Source organism: Pleurodeles waltl, chromosome 10 (assembly GCF_031143425.1).
Source record: "Pleurodeles waltl isolate 20211129_DDA chromosome 10, aPleWal1.hap1.20221129, whole genome shotgun sequence".
Classification (NCBI taxonomy): Eukaryota; Metazoa; Chordata; class Amphibia; order Caudata; family Salamandridae; genus Pleurodeles; species Pleurodeles waltl.
Genome location: NC_090449.1, coordinates 664855137 through 664872171, shown reverse-complemented (window position 1 = coordinate 664872171; position 17035 = coordinate 664855137). Strand labels below are relative to the sequence as shown.

At 44.4% G+C, this 17035-nt stretch overlaps 1 protein-coding gene across 3 annotated transcripts in view; it reads left to right on the top strand.

Moving 5' to 3' along the window:
* PTPRN2 (protein tyrosine phosphatase receptor type N2) overlaps positions 1-17035 on the top strand; it is a 2126515-nt gene that overhangs the window by 894997 nt on the left and 1214483 nt on the right. For all 3 annotated transcript variants that reach the window (XM_069211159.1, XM_069211160.1, XM_069211161.1), the window contains exon 7: positions 12581-12823. In XM_069211159.1, coding sequence (XP_069067260.1) covers positions 12581-12823 — 243 coding nt within the window. The remainder of the gene's footprint in view (positions 1-12580; positions 12824-17035) is intronic.

Genomic DNA, 17035 nt, shown 5'->3' with positions numbered 1-17035 from the left:
TATAGATAGACCTTGCAACCATTTGTGAAGCATTGCTTTCAGTGATTCAAGTTTCCATACTATTGCATCTTCCTTAGCCTCATTTAAGTTGAATTTCTTTTGGATTTGCTTCATTGATGCCAGAAGGGCATTCTTGCTAGGTTCAAACCTCAAATCTTCCGGTGTATTGTCTGTGTATTGTCTGTGTCACCTAAATCATCACTTTGACATGTACTTATTACTTCAATAAAATCTAACCAGATACGTACACTTTTACTACTTATCCCTCATTTTGTCTTTAAGCCAATGAGCTGAAATACTGGCAATCTTACATCCTCTTGTCATTTGAAGAACTACTTCTCTTGCCTCTTATTTCTTGCTTGCCGCCCTTGAGGTTGGGTAATCTCTATACAATGTAGCCAAAGAAAGATAAGTCTCTAACTTCCACATATTATAACTTATCAGTGCCACAACATACTTTACACCTAGCGCTAACTACTTTACAAAAGGCATCAATGGTCTCGAAAATGCACATCCCGTTGTCTTGCAGAAGTCTCAAAATTATGGTGCTCATATGCTATAGCACACCTGTTGCCCTGTTGTGAAGAGTCTAACCAGAATACATTCTGCTAAGACTAATAACACACACAAAGAAGCAGAGCACTCTGGTTAAACATATGTTAATAAACATAGGTCAGGAGCATATTAGTAATAATTGTACTGTCAATTATATATACATGCTAATTGAGTCAAAGAACACTATTTGTAGTTGATTTAGCAGATAAAATTACATCAATCAACAAGAGATCAACTTTAACAACACATTAGTTTGAAGTGATACATAGATACAGACTTGAAATAAATGATGATTCATATCAATAAAATGTGAAAGCTCTAATCTGTATTGATGTTCTTGATCAAGTGTTAGTTCAGCCAATTTGCATGTGTATTTAATTGACAGTAAAATGATTACATTTGATATGCTCCTGAACTTTGTTTATTAGCATATGTGTAACCAGAGTGCTCCACTGCTTTGTTTGTGTTTACACCTATCGTTCACTGATCTTAATCAGCTCGTGTTGTATTGTGTGCCTCCGCAACCTCCTAAAACCTTCTACCATGAACCATGAGCCTATGAGGCTGTAAAGGACAAGGCCACAGTTTCCAGCTGGGCAGCAGCTATGTGAGCTGCGCAAGCATTGCATGCCCTCCTTAACTGGCAAATCCAGGTTTGACTGCTGAGTAGGTACCTGCGTTCAACGAGGCTAGCTCTTAGCAATGGCACCCTCCTTGTTCATGTTGGTGCTCTTATTTCTGCAGGTGAAGAATATCAACAAGGCAGACTTTTACAGGTGTCTGGTGCATCTGCTTCATATGCTTACCACCTCCACAGGTGCTCTCTTTGCCTGCTCTCGATAGTTTGATCACTTTAAATCGCTTCCATTTTCTTAATCTATTGTAGTTGAGGGATTGAGAACCTGAGAGATCAGACCCAATGGCCATCGTGGAACGTGACCATATCTACCTCCAATTATGTGTATATTAATAGATTACTGAAATGATTGAATAAGGAAAATCGGTCTCAATTGTTTCTGGTGTTAAATTTATAATGAAGAGATGTAAGTGGATATGGTGGTTTACTGTCAACTGCCCACTTTAATGGTGCTTGTCTTTGATATGTACATAATACAGGTCAGGGACATATGCATGCCATATAGCACTAATTCACGCATTTGAAAGGACAGAAAGTTATATTACAGTTAGGCAGGCAGGAGATAAAGGCTTTTTTTTCAAAAATAAAATATGATGTTCCTTCATTATTGGTTTAACTCCAGCTAGACTTTTTTATTGCAAAACCACTTGCACTTGATTATTTTTTACTTCCTTTTTTACTGATGCTGTCCTGTGGAAGAGCCTTCTATCCCTGAAACAGGTAACAAATTATAGAAGTAAGGGTGAAAAAATAAAAGTTACAATTATTTTAGCTTTCTACATAAACAATTGCTTACACTAGTAAAAAGACACTAGACACACAACACCTTATACTAGTCACATGACATTACTACTATTACATGTGCTACAAGCAACTGTAGTAGTACTAGCAGTATCAGCTGTATCACTGCTTAGAGGAGTGGTATTTTTAATCATAGCACTACTTGTAGCAATGTCACTTTACAGTAGTGGTGTAACGAAACTGACGAGGGCCCCCTGCAAAACACGTGGAGGGGAATCCCCACCAGATCCACTCAGGTGCTGTGCTGCGGGGGCCCTCTGGAGATCGGGGGCCCCCGCACTGGGGGGGCAGCCAGGGCCTTTGTTACACCACTGCTTTACAGGTGCTGTTGGTGGCTGGACTAGTATTATTCATACCAGTAGGAAAAATTATTTCAGTAGTTATGGAGTTGTGGTACTGGCTCTGATAATAACATAAAAACTGATACAGTAGCAGGTATTCAGTTAGTACTGCCAGTATTGTAGCAGTTTTAAACATTTTAAAACAGGCTGTATAAGTGTTATGCAATGGATTTGAGCTTGCTGCAAAGTTTATTTTAATTTCAGGGAAATTAACAGTATCAGTCAGCCCAGCAGACCTTAAAACAGACCCACAAACAGCTCACACACTGACACGTCTAACCATCCTGTCTGCCACTGCCTGATTACACTACAGGTCAGTCGATCCAGAGTGCGTGCTCAATGACAGACAGCGCTTGTGGGAAGCGTTGATATGGCCAGACTGCTTTAAACAGGTAGAAATGTGTTTTAGATTTTTTGCAGGCAATTATTTTCAGTAATGAAGCATCCTAAGCAATATTCTGGGGCATTTACTGCGGGGAGTTTTTCTTTATTGTGTACTTGCATCTTTTGGACACTATGATTACTGACGACTACAGCACACAACTCTGGGTTGAGCAATTAACAGACATATCCAAAATGGAGGCTCCCCCCAATTATACACATTTGCTCACTGGTCGTGCCTTTTATGTCTGAGGCCCTCATTACGACCCTGGCAGTCATGAGACCGCCAGGGCCGCGGTGGAGGTTGGACCAACGCCAAAGCAGTGGTCTGGCCCCCACATTACGACCATGGTGGAGCTGCCAGGGTCGGACCGCCGGCACCTCCAGGTTGCCACCAGCCGACGGCCTGGTGGTGCCGGAGGTCTCAATCGCTCAGGATTACAAGTGCCCTTTCCGCCAGCCTTTGTATGGCTGTCCCACTTTGCATGGTCAGTGCAGGGGCCCCTCTGGACAGCTCCTTTGTGCTTTTCACTGCCCGATTTATGGGTAGTGAAAAGCACGATGGGTGCTGTAACACCCGACGCACCTCAACATTGCCACCGACTTCATTATGAGCCGGTGTCAATGTTGTGGTGTATTCCCCCCGGGCCGGTGTTCCACCCACCGGGCGAGAAGGAAACTCTTAATAGGTACCGCCGAGGTACAGCCTCATATGAGGTCAATCCGACGCTGGACGTTGGCGAGCCAAAGTCAAAATGAGGGCCTCAATGTGGCGCATCACAGTACTATGTCACCTCTATTATCTAACAAGAAACAGTACAAAGACAGGAGGGAAGAACTCTGGATAGCAGTCACATCTTTCCTATGGCGGGCTAATTTCCATGATATTCCAGATCAGAAGCTAAATACAACATTACATTTTGACCCTACTTGAGTCTACTTTGCATTCATCATTAATATGAAATGAAAACTACTGAAAGAGTAAACGGTAGCCTTTGTCATCCACTAATGACATGCTGAAAAGCAAATAATATAAAATTAAATTAGTGTAACGTAAGGGCAATGAATTATTCTTCAGGGTTAAATATAAAGTGTTAGAAATGGGGTCTTTGGTTGACAGTCAGGTTATCCCCTGTTCAAGCAAGGACCCTCACTCTAGTCAGGGTAAAAGAGAATCACCCTCAGCTAACCCCTGCTTATCCCTTGGTAGATTGCCAGAGCGGTAGGCTTAACTTCAGAGTGCTAGGTGTAAAGTATTTGTACCAACACACACAGTAACTTAATGAATACACTACAAAATGACACAACACCAGTTTAGAAAAATAGAAAATATTTATATGAACAAAACAAGACCAAAATGACAAAAATCCGACATACACAAGCCAAGTCATGAATTTTTTAAGATTAAACTCAAAAATAGCGTTTAGAAACACAAAATGCTTCGATGAGGTGTTAACACGGCATCGTGATGGAGTCGTTCCCAACAAGCCGACACTAGCGGCGCGGCACACAGAGTCACGTAGACCCCCAAGTACAATACCTTTGGTGAAGAGTGAAAACAAGTCGATGCGCGAAGTCGGGGATCGCTGTGTCTGTGCGAAACGTTGAATCCGTGCACTTCGAGCGGCGTCGTTCACGACGTGGTGCAGAGACTTCCACGGAGTCACGGACTTCAGCGGGGCTGCAGCGGCGTCGGGCCTGCGAAGGTCGTCACCTTCCCACGAAGATCACGGAGTCGGTTGCAACCGTCACCGGATTTAGCAGTGGCGTCGGTCCGAAGTCGATTTCCTTAGATTTCCACCAGCTTTCCTCCAGGTGCTGGCAGAGAGAAGTCTTTGCTGTCCCTTAGACTTCAAACAACAGGAGTCAAGCTCTAAATCAAGCCATTGGAGATTTTTTCACAAGATGGAAGGTACACAAAGTCCAGTCTTTGCCCTCTTACTCTGGCAGAAGCAGCAACTGCAGGATAGCTCGACAAACCACAGGCAGGTCAGCACTTCTCCTCAGCTCTTCAGCTCTTCTCTAGGTAGAGGTTCCTCTTGATGTCCAGAAGTGATCTAAAGTCTGTGGTTTTGGGATCCCTTCTTATAACCAATTTCTCCATTAAAGTAGGCCTACTTCAAAGTAAAGTCTCATTTGAATGTGAAATCCTGCCTTGCCCAGGCCAGGCCCCAGACACTCACCAGGAGGCCGGAGACTGCATTGTGTGAGGACAAACACAGCCCTTTCAGGTGTAAGTAACCACTCCTCTCTCCTAGCACGGATGTGCAGACTACACCCCAGCTCCTTTTGTGTGACTGTCTAGTGTGAGGTGCAACCAGCCGAACTGTCAAACTGACCCAGACAGGGAATCCACAAACAGGCACAGAATGGTGTAAGCAAGAAAATGCTCACTTTCTAAAAGTGGCATTTTCAAACACACAATCTTAAAATCAACTTTACTAAAAGATGTATTTTTAAATTGTGACCTCAGAGACCCCAAACTCCACATGTCCACCCGCTCCCAAAGGGAATCTACACTTTAATCAGATTTAAAGGTAGCCCCCATGTTAACCTATGAGAGGGACAGGCCTTGCAACAGTGAAAAACGAATTTAGCAATATTTCACTATCAGGACATATAAAACACATTAGTATATGTCCTACCTTAACCATACACTGCACCCTGCCCTTGGGTCTACCTTAGGGGTGCCTTACATGTAAGAAGAGGGAAGGTTTGGGCCTGGCAAGTGGGTACACTTGCCAAGTCGAATTTACAGTTTAAACTGAACACACAGACACTGCAATGGCAGGTCTGAGACATGATTACAGAGCTACCCATGTTGGTGGCACAACCAGTGCTGCAGGCCCACTAGTAGCATTTGATTTACAGGCCCTGGCACCTTCAGTGCACTTTACTAGGGACTTACTAGTAAATCAAATATGCCAATCATGGGTAAACCAATTAACAATACATATTACACAGACAGCATATGCAATTTAGCACTAGTTAGCAGTGGTAAAGTGCTCAGAGTTCAAAAGCCAACAGTAACAGGTCAGAAAAAATAGGAGGCAAAAAGATTGAGGATGACCCTGCATAAGCAAAAAATGTCCAACACGACCCCCTACCAGCCTAAAGCCAGGGGAGAACAATCAATACCTTGATGTACATCCCTGATTGGGGCGATAGAACAAGGACCCAGGCCCACAACAGCAGTGGCATGTTCCAGTTCTACGGCTTCCTGACTCCAGTTGGATCCCTATGTCCATACTCTCAGGGCCTACTGAGCTAACCCATGGGCAACCCTTCTCCACATCTGCAGATACCGACTGTGCAGCACCTAACTTTACTTTGCTCACAGATGCATCCCAATGGGCAGATAGGACCACCAGGGCCAACACGGTGGTGTTGCCCACTCCACCCCCAGGATGTGACTCTCGTCCCCCCTCTAGGGGGCAACTCTGTCCACCAGGACAGCAAGCCACAGTGACCCCTAACAACTGTCAGGGATGAGAGCCCGACCTCAGGCCTCTCCAACCACTGTGACTGTAGAGAGTGGGGGGCGGTAGCCCTGGTGCCTGGCACCCTTTGACCACTCTCGCTTCCACCAGTTCAGGGATGACAACCTGACCCTGGTCCTCCCCTCTGGGGCTCTGTAACCTCCCTCTGGGAGCGGCACCCCCAGAGTAAAAAATTGTCAGGATGTTTGTAGAAGCAGCCCTGCACAATTCTCCCACCAGTGGAGGGATGTCCTCCAACCTGGGGTCTGTACCTTCAGGTTGGATTAGGGCTAGGGGTGAGGCTTCCCTCCCCCTGCCTTCCCTTCTGGGGTCCTGCACCCCCCAACTAGGAGTGGCCCCACCCAGAAGACAACATGGTAGGGGCACTGTTAGCAGTAGCCCCTTCCTCCAGGTCAGGGGGACACCCTGAACCTGGCATTCCAATCCAGGGTCTGTACCCTTAGAGTGCACTGGGGTCAGGGGTGAGTCTCTCTCTCCCCTGCCCCTACTCTCAGGGTTCTGCACCTCCCCTCAGGGAGAGTACCCCTTGAAATCACACCAGGGGGGTGATTGGGAAAACCACCCCCCCTTTCAGGTCAGGGTTTACCCCCTGCACCTGATCCTCCAGTCCAGGGTCTGTACCCATAGACTGGACCACCACCTGGCAACCCAGGACTTCCTGGGGGGCATACCTACCTCCCACCAGGTCAGAGTTTACCCTCTGAACCTGGTCATCCAACCCAGATTCACCACCCTGCAGTAGAACCACTGCCTGGCGCACCAGGACTTCCTTGTGAGCACACCTATCCCCCATCAGGTCAGAGTTTACCCCCTGAACCTGATCATTCAACCCAGAGTCACCACCCTGCGGTTGAACCATTGCCTGGCACACAAGGACTTCCAGGGGGGCACACTTACCCCCCTCAAGGGACACACCATCCCCAAGGGCCACACAAGAGTCTTGCTGGCGCAGGTCTCCTTACCTCTGCCCATCTGACAGAGTCTGGATTCCCCCCAACCCAGAACTGGTCTCACCAAGGTCATTCCTGGGAGGCTCTGCTCTCAGAGCTGACCCCTGACCCTCCAGGTTTTCCACTGGGGTCCGTACCCCCTCTCAACACTCTGTATGGACTTCTGCACCCCCTCACTAGGAGTGGTACTGCCAGACACCAGAACTGGTGGGACGCAGGCTACAGCTGCCCCCCAAGTTCTCCTGACACTGTGCAGTCTCTCTCAACAGATGGCCCTAAGGTACAGGCTAGGCTCCCCTCCTGGTGTTCCCTCATGAAACCCTCCAGGATCTGGGACTGGATCTCGGGCACCTTGGGCCTCAGCCCATCCCCATTCCCTCTCCTCTGAGACTGAACATGGGGTCCCTCACCCATCCCACTACACTGGGACCTACCTGGGACACTACAATCCTTCCCTACCTCATCGGGTTGGGAATTACCTAGACCACTCCTCTCAGGAGCACCCCCAAATGCCTCTTTAGACTCTCTGATACTCACCCAGAGGTCTGCCTCTAGCGTAAGTTCCCTGGGGTCAGAGAACTCACACTCCACCTGGTGTTGGCGTAGCTCTGGAAAATATGGACTAGACATATGCTCTCCAGCAATTACATCACTCAGCCCCTCACATGAATTAACCAAAGTACCCTTCACCCAACCATCCAGTGACTCTGTTTTGAAAAAGCATCCCATATCACCCTCCTGAGACTGGTGAGACAGTACCTGACTGTCCCTGACACTCAACCCACATTCTTCTGGGATGTCTTCACACTCCATAACCAGGACTTCTTCCTGGGGGGACCTCCTCTCCCTGTCACTCTCACCTAGAGCCAGTAGAGTGTCCCTCCCACCAGTAGGAATATGACTCCCCATGCCAGTTCCCCAATCCACCTCAGGGACCCTGCGCATCACTGGAGCTACCTAATACCCCTGAACATCCTGGCGTGTGTTAACTCCCTCCTTTAAGTAGGGCACCACATCTCTGGGCATGTGCACTTCTTCAGCAGCACTAGATATAAAAATGTTGCTGCCACCATTCTAGCTGGACTCAGCCCTCCTGACTTCCAGCTCCTCCAGTTTTAGCTCATAAGCCAAAATCATAGTTTCTATCTCTAAGTCCCTTTTCCACTCGTCAACTCCCTTTGCATCCTCAACTTTTTTAGCCTCCAACCGGCGAGTCCTTTCTGCCTGTCTGTCCTGCACATCTTTAGGAGTCAGACCCTTAGAGGACCTACTGCTACTACTCCTGGAGACCCTCCCCTCAGGTGTAACAGGTACCTCTACTACACCACTGTGTAGACTCTGTACTTCCCCATCTGTATCCTCTGGGTGCCCCCCAGCTTCCATGACTGTCACCCAGGCCCTCAGTGCCTTTTGCAGCTCCCCCTTCCTGGTGGAGCTCTTAATGGGACAGGCAAGCTCTTCACAGAACTGTTTCAATTGAGCAACTGAGTACCTCTTCAGTTTCCCTAATTCAAACACAGCTCCAGCTGTTGCATCTCCAGATTGAGACATGATGGCAACAAGTGCAAAGTTACAACAGCAGAAAATAAGTTCCCAAGGAAGTAAAAAGAATCAGTCAAGGGATCAGCAAAATCATGGAAGTAGAACAAATAGGAGTCCTTAAGAGAAAAAGCAAAAGATCACCAAACAAGTAGTATGTGGTCATGTAGTGGTCTGCAATCAAAATAGTAGTGTACACTTAATCACTGTATGTCAAGGTCAAATACAAGTCCAAATCCCAACCACTAATCACCAATATTAGAAATGGGGTCTTGGTTGACAGTCAGGTTATCCCCTGTTCAAGCAAGGACCCTCACTCTAGTCTGGGTAAAAGCGAATCACCCTCAGCTAACCCCTGCTTACCCCTTGGTAGATTACCAGAGCGGTAGGCTTAACTTCAGAGTGCTAGGTGTAAAGTATTTGTACCAACACACACAGTAACTTAATGAAAACACTACAGAATGACACAACACCAGTTTAGAAAAATAGGAAATATTTATCTGAACAAAACAAGACCGAAATGACAAACATCCGACATACACAAGCCAAGTTATGAATTTTTAAAGATTAAACTCAAAAATAGCGCTTAAAAACACAAAATGCTTCGATGAGGTGTTAACATGGCGTCGTTTTGGAGTCGTTCCCAACAAGCCGACACCAGCGGTGCGGGACACAGAGTCACGTAGACCCCCAAGTACAGTACCTTTGGTGAAGAGTGAAAACAAGTTGATGCGTGAAGTTGAGGATCACGGTGTCTGTGCGAAACGTTGAATCCGCAGACTTCGAGCGGTGTCGGTCACGACGTGGTGCGGAGACTTCCATGGAGACGCGGAATTCAGCGGGGCTGCAGCGGCATCGGGCCTGCGAAGGTCGTCGCGTTCCAGCGAAGATCACGGAGTCGGTTGCAGTCGGCGTCACTGGATTCAGCAGCGCCGTCGGTCCAAGTCAATTTCCTTAGATTTCCACCAGCTTTCCTTTCAAGGGCCCAGGGACTGGATAGGGCACCACTTGTCAGAGCAGGAGTCTCTCCAGAGACTCCAGGTGCTGGCAGAGAGAAGTCTTTGCTGTCCCTGAGACTTCAAACAACAGGAGGCAAGCTCTAAATCAAGCCCTTGGAGATTTCTTCACAAGATGGAAGGCATACAAAGTCCAGTGTTTGCCCTCTTACTCTGGCAGAAGCAGCAACTGCAGGATCAAATCATTAATATTTATAAAGCGCGCTACTCACCTGTGCGGGTCTCAAGGCGCTAGGGGAAAAAAGGGGGGGGGGTTACTGCTGCTCGAAGAGCCAGGTTTTTAGGAGTCTCCGGAATGCGGAGTGGTCCTGGGTGGTCCTGAGGCTGGTGGGGAGGGAGTTCCAGGTCTTGGCTGCCAGGAAGGAGAAGGACCTCCCACCCGCCGTGGAGCGGCGGATGCGAGGGACGGCAGCGAGCGCGAGGCCCGAGGATAGCTCCACAAAGCACAGTCACAGGCAGGGCAGCACTTTTTCTCAGCTCTTCAGCTTTTCTCCAGGCAGAGGTTCCTCTTGATGTCCAGAAGTGATTTAAAGTCTGTGGTTTTGGGGGCCCTTCTTATACCCAATTTCACCTTTGAAGTAGGCCTACTTTAAAGTAAAGCCTCTTTTGAATGTGAAATCCTGCCTTGCCCAGGCCAGGCCCCAGACACTCACCAAGGGGTCGGAGACTGCATTGTGTGAGGACAGGCACATCCCTTTCAGGTGTAAGTGACCTCTCCTCCCCTCCCTCCTAGCACAGATGGCTCATCAGGAAATGCAGACTAGACCCCAGCTCCTTTTGTGTCACTGTCTAGTGTGAGGTGCAATCTACCCAACTGTCAAACTGACCCAGACAGGGAATCCACAAACAGGCAGAGTCACAGAAATGGTATAAGCAAGAAAATGCTCACTTTCTAAAAGTGGCATTTTCAAACACACAATCTTAAAATCAACTTTACTAAAAGATGTATTTTTAAATTGTGAGCTCGGAGACCCCAAACTCCACATGTCCATCCGCTCCCAAAGGGAATCTACACTTTAATCATATTTAAAGGTAGCCCCCATGTTAACCTATGAGAGGGACAGGCCTTGCAACAGTGAAAAACGAATTTAGCAATATTTCACTGTCAGGACATATAAAACACATTATGTCCTACCGCAACCATACACTGCACCCTGCCCTTGGGGCTACCTAGGGGTGCCTTACATGTAAGAAAAGGGAAGGTTTGGGCCCGGCAAGTGGGTACACTTGCCAAGTCGAATTTACAGTTAAAACTGCACACACAGGCACTGCAATGGCAGGTCTGAGACATGATTACAGAGCTACACATGTTGGTGGCACAACTAGTGCTGCAGGCCCACTAATAGCATTGATTTACAGGCCCTGGATATGGCAATTGCATACACATTTTGTATAGGAGCACTTTAGCAGTGGTAAAGTGCCCAGAGTAACAAAAACAGCAACAACAGAGTCCAGCACACATTAACAACCTGGGAAACAGAGGCAACAAGTTAAGGGATACCACGCCAAGGATGAAAAGTCTAACAGACAGCGTTGCCAACTAGAGACCCCATTTCTAACATTGTTCATTAAGAGAATGTATAATATATCATATGTTAGATTTTGTATTGATTATATTAGAAATAAAGTTAAAAAAATTGTTAACCACACCTTTAAAATTGTCCTCTAAAAAGTGCGCTGCTAAACTCAACAAACGTTAATTAATACCAGCAGCAACAATTTCCCAAATTTCAGGTTCTAGAGTCATGCTAGTTTTCCCAAAAATGACCAAATATATATTCATCCGCATTTTAGTAGAATAATGATTTGAAGATGTCTGTTTATGTTTTTTAATTTGTCACGATCTAATGATTTGTTTTGGTTCTAATAATTACTCTAGGGTGACTACAGAAAGAGGATGATTGCAGTCATTCATTAAGTTTGTGCTGAATAGCACGTCTCAAATGACATATGATTAATACCTAGTTAATGCCCAAATGGAACGTTCCCAAAAGTGTAACAAACTGTTTGAAATGCACATTGGTATACAGGGGAGCACTGTAAGCTAGGAGCCACATTTTTTCTATAAGAAATGACACATAAAGGTACAGTAAGCTATTGTGCAAGCACTCATGCAGTGGTATTCATGCATCTGTGGCAAAGACAAAGTTACTAATTAAATTAATAGGAGTAAAATGATTTGTAAATGTATGTTAGCGAGAATGCTCAGAAGGGGTAATCACCTTCTGTGATGTGTTAAACAACTGATCAAAGGAATCGATAAATCGCATTACTACCAGCCGGTGGCTTTAAAGGGATGGTGGTGATCAGCTGCATCATCAGGCATGTTAGGACAGCCCTCACACCTTTCCACCAAGTCGGAGGCCTTTCTGCCATCCAACCATAACCCAGATGTATTAGGGGAATTAACACTAGCTTCTGTGTGATGTATTAGCAAGTGATGTAACCACCCAATGGCGTGAAAAGGGACTGTAACGCTCAGCTACATCATCAGCGATGCTAGGGCCCCTGGCTCATTTCCACTGAGCAAGAGGCCCTATCGATCGACCTCAGCCCACTGGAAAATCAGAAGGTGACTTCTACCACCACTCACAGAACCTGCAACATGAGGACCAGGTGCAGATTAGACTGGCAGTAGTTTCATCTACATCAGCCTGAAAAAGGGAGAAGTGTTTATATATATATAGGGTAGATGAGGTTTCCCTTTTCTCCTGCCATGGTCTAAATAATGGCAACATTAATATTTGGAGGTATGTTACATTTAAAATATGCTCTTTCCATTTAAAACAAATGGAAAAACAAAATATATAAACCAAACAAATGATTCTAATTATTTTCATATATTGTCTTTCACATTTAGAAACATTTATTGAAAATGTGGTGAAGGAGTTGGGAAAGCGCAAGGTGAACATTGACCACCTCAGCCCAAAAGAACTGGATGAGTTGGCTGATGTTATCGCTGATACACTTCAAGTGGTTGATGCAAAGGAAGGTGGAACTGGAAATGTACAAGCAGGAAGATCTGAGCAGGATATGAAAAGAGTGTTGTCTCCAGCATTGCAAGAAAATGAAGAAGACTACACTGCATCAGAGAAAATTGAAGGTACCCCAGGAATATTTAATGGAAAACTGTTTTAATTTACTTAAGGTGATTTTGTAGTACTATGAGGTTATACAAAGATAGGTTATATTTTGAGGTTGCTGCATTATTGTCTTCAAGAGGTGAAAGGGTGACCTACTAGATGCTTGTGACTATTCTTCATTGGGGGAACAGAGTAGGCTAGGCTGTAACAATCCAAGGATGGCAGGGCATTCATCGGTATTGCCATTGGATGAATGGTGACATGGACAATAAAAAGCTGATTCTTTTGAACTCAGTTTTTATTCAGGGAAAATGTTAGATTTGTATTAGGTTTGCACCTCAATTCTTTACCATTTGTGTTGCAGCTAGCACTGAGTTCAAGTAATCCATCTCACTACTGCACACTACCATAATCGTTTTTTGTATTCTCACTGCAGCAGAGGAAATGTTTCATTATAAAATAATTAGGTCATCCAAACAATTTGTGATTTTTACCTGTTACCCGATTCCTTTTCTTAGCAGAGATGAATCTGGGTGTCATTGGCTTGCATTTGGACTTGCCCCAGGGCAGCTTAATCAGTTGTTCATTAGGGTGCATCTAGAAGTGAGTTAGCAAAGGACAGAAAAATAACACTTGAGACACGCACAACAAAGATTTGCCATCAGAGATTCTAGTGAAACTTTATTTATTTAGTTGTTATTTTGTATTTCTCGCCATAATGAAAACAGTTTTCAAACCGAAATATTTTAAAATAAATTAGTATTGGTATGTAGCGTCTCGAAATGGCTATGGTTAATGGAAACCACTATTTAGCAAACGTAATGGGAGTTGTACACAATCTGTGAGTATGATCAGCTCAGAAATAAAGATGAGTACAAGAATATAAAAGTACTGATATTACAGAGGCAGCAGTAGTGCATCTGTGAATATGGTTAGGTCAAGGTTTCAATTGACAGTTCTTTTAGTAACATTAGTGAAACAAATCTGTAGGTGCCGTTCCAATAAAAAGTGCATCCACTTTAGATTCTTTTTGGTAAGTTTTGTGCTGATCCATTAAACAGATGCCTATAATTAGGGGGGAGGGTCCCAAAAGTGATGTTTCCTGTTTTAACACCCTTTCTAATCTTTGCTTCTCAATACTTAAGAAAGTGCAGTTGCTTGGTTTGTTTTCATTCAATCAATCAATCAATATTTCTATAGCATGGCTAATCACCCGTGGGGTCTTGACGTGCTGTTAGCGGGCATGCTGCTCAATCGAAAAGCCTGGTCTTGAGGTCCTTCCTCAACTGCTTCAGTGATGCAGTCTGTCTGAGTTTGAGCGGTTGAGTGTTCCATGTCTGGTCTGCGAGGTAGGAGAAGGATCTCCTCCTGCTGGGCTTTTTAAGATCTTGGGAATGGCTACGAGGGCGAGCTGGGAAGAACGGAGTTGTCTGATGGGTGCGTAGAAGTTGAGGTGGTGGTTGAGGTATGCTCGTCCTATGTTGTGTAGTGCCATGTAGGTGTGAATCAGAAGTTTGTATGTGATGCGCTTGTTGAATGAAAGCCTGTGTAGGCCCTTGAGGTGGGAGGAAATGTGGCTGTGTGCTTTAAATCCATTCAGTAGTTTTCAAGAAATTCACATTTAAAAATTGTTAATTCATGGACCCTCCACAGAGTCAGAAATCCATGGAGGAATCATGAATTCTACAAAAAAATGAAAGGCACACCATTGGATGAGTGGTCCTTTTCTCCTGCCGTGTATTGTGGATCTGTGAATCTGACTGTAGATTCACAAATATGATGTGTTCTGATTTGCTGGACATCTCTATAATTGTGAGATTTACAGATATTGCTGAATTTGTGAATTTTGAACCTTCACTGAATCGCAAAACAGCCATGCAGACCATAAATCGCACTCCAAACGCAATGTGTATGACCTCACAATATTTATGCCAGCAAGTAACAACACCTAAAAGCAAAATGCAACAAAAGAACATATATTCAAAGCCGTAGACAACACTACAATCAAAGTTGTCTCTGTCAAAGCGATAAGAGTAAGGGTGATGTTAATGCGATATGTAATTTAATCTCTAAGATATTTTACGATGTTTATAATTGCATCTGTTTCATTAAGGATGAGATCATGAGCATTGCACTGGGTGTGAGGATTATGTTTTGCTTGACTGTTGTGTGTGCTATGGATTGCAGTTGTAACCATAACTTATGAATTTCAGTCATTTTTCACTTTTAATTCGGAACCATAAGTGCACTTAAATTTATGATTTTTTAAGTTAATTTAATGATCTGTTATAAGCAAAGATCACTATAACTTAGCTTTAATCTTTGTTTTTGTTTTAGTAAATGTTCAACAATAAATCAATGCATAATAACTGAACTTTTATATATGTACAGAATGTGAGGACAATGAGCAGTCAGTCATCTTTTGTCTTCTATTGACATAGATACATTCCTGAATGGAGGGCAGAGAGGTGGGAAGAGTTCAGCCAAGCAGTCCAACTACGTGAAAGGATGGAGATGGGTTGTTGATGGAGCATTGTATGGTTTGGATGAGGCCAGAAGATTCTGGTTGGCACATCATAGGGAATGAGTATGGTTCTAGGTTAGCATGGAAGAAAGATAGTCAGTTGCTAATCCATAAGTACCTTCAAGGAAAAGTTTAATTACAGAGGGCACTGTTCTTTGCTGAGAACCAGCTGGCATTGTGTGAATAGGTAAAAGTGAGAATGAGCTTGTTGAGACTGTGTAGTGTTGGAGTGGCAAGGCTTATGACTTCAGCTAGTGGGCTAGTTAGGGAGGCCTCCAGACTGTTAGAAAATTCCAGGTTGCTAAAAACTAAATAAATATTCAACGTTTTGACTGTGCCGAATGGGATGGAGGATCAGATTTTAACTTTCTTCATTACTTGGTTACAAGCTTTGGTGGCAGTGATAGTGATGAAGGATTCCAATTGCATTGCAGGATTGAAGAGAATGCTGAGAATTCAGGCAGAGTGGCGAATGACAATATGTGAGGAGGGAAGTGGATGTGAAGAGGTAAAGAGAAAGAGGTAATAGAAGGAAATATAAGACTTTTATCTTAGAAGAAATTAGCATGAATACATATAGTGTTATTCAGTGATGAATAGCTGTAATACAATCACAAATGTAGGATGGATGAGAAGGTCAACAAAAAGATAAATACTTGGGCATCATCAGCATACAGATGGTTTAGAACACCAAAGGAAAATCTGTTGTCACTAAAGTGGATTGTGGAAAGAATAAACACAAGAGGATTCAGAACTGAGCCTTGGCAGGTGAAGACATGTAGAGCAGTTGGAAATGATACATTTGAACCCCAGGTAAATGAAAAGGATCAAGCAGAGAGATAGGAGGAGAACCATTTGATGGCAAAGCTAGTGATGCTAGTGAGTTGATGGAGGAAGGTAAAGTTGGATTATTATTTGTGTTAAGTGCAGCAGAAAAATCACAACAAATGATAAATGTCCTCACAGTGCTGCTGAGTTGCTGGAGCAGGGCTTTTTAAAAGATCCTGATAGTTGGTTCTGTGAAGTTCCCACATACATCTGTCATCACTTTTGGTTGCTTAATTGATGTGGATGTTATTTTATTCTCTTTTGGCTGCTCTGTCCACTTGCACACAGTACAATGTTCTGTGGTTCTTTCAGTGTGTTTCATCCAAACCAGAGTCTGACCATTGCCACTGCAATTCCAAACAAATACTTGCCATTTTTCAGGTTGGTGAGCTTACTTTGTACACTTGTTAAGACTGCTGTGGTTGGAAGGCTTCTGCACTCCCGCAGTTAGTTCTGGAGATCAAGGAAGCAAGAGAGAAAGGTGATGTGGTAAAGGTGTTGTGCTTGTTCTTTTCTGTATGAACAGGCTACCACTCATCTTGCAAATGTAATCAGCTCACAACAGCATATGGCAACAGTAACACCAGGAGCACCACTAGTAAAGACAACCTGTCATCTGTGTGCACAGTTTGTAATGATTGCAATTATGAATGAAACACCAATTCAGATGATGTTCACAAACATTCCGATTCCTTAGTAAAATAAATATAAAGGGGTCCCCATTTCCATAAGCCACTCAACTTAATTTGCCTCAAAGACATCACCCTTAGGTGTTCTACTCATCTCCAAAACTCCATGATGCTGTTGTTAGCTAGGGTCTATACAAAGGAGACTGAGGGGTGCTGCCTCCTTGAGGCTATAGTGTGTGGAGACCAATGGA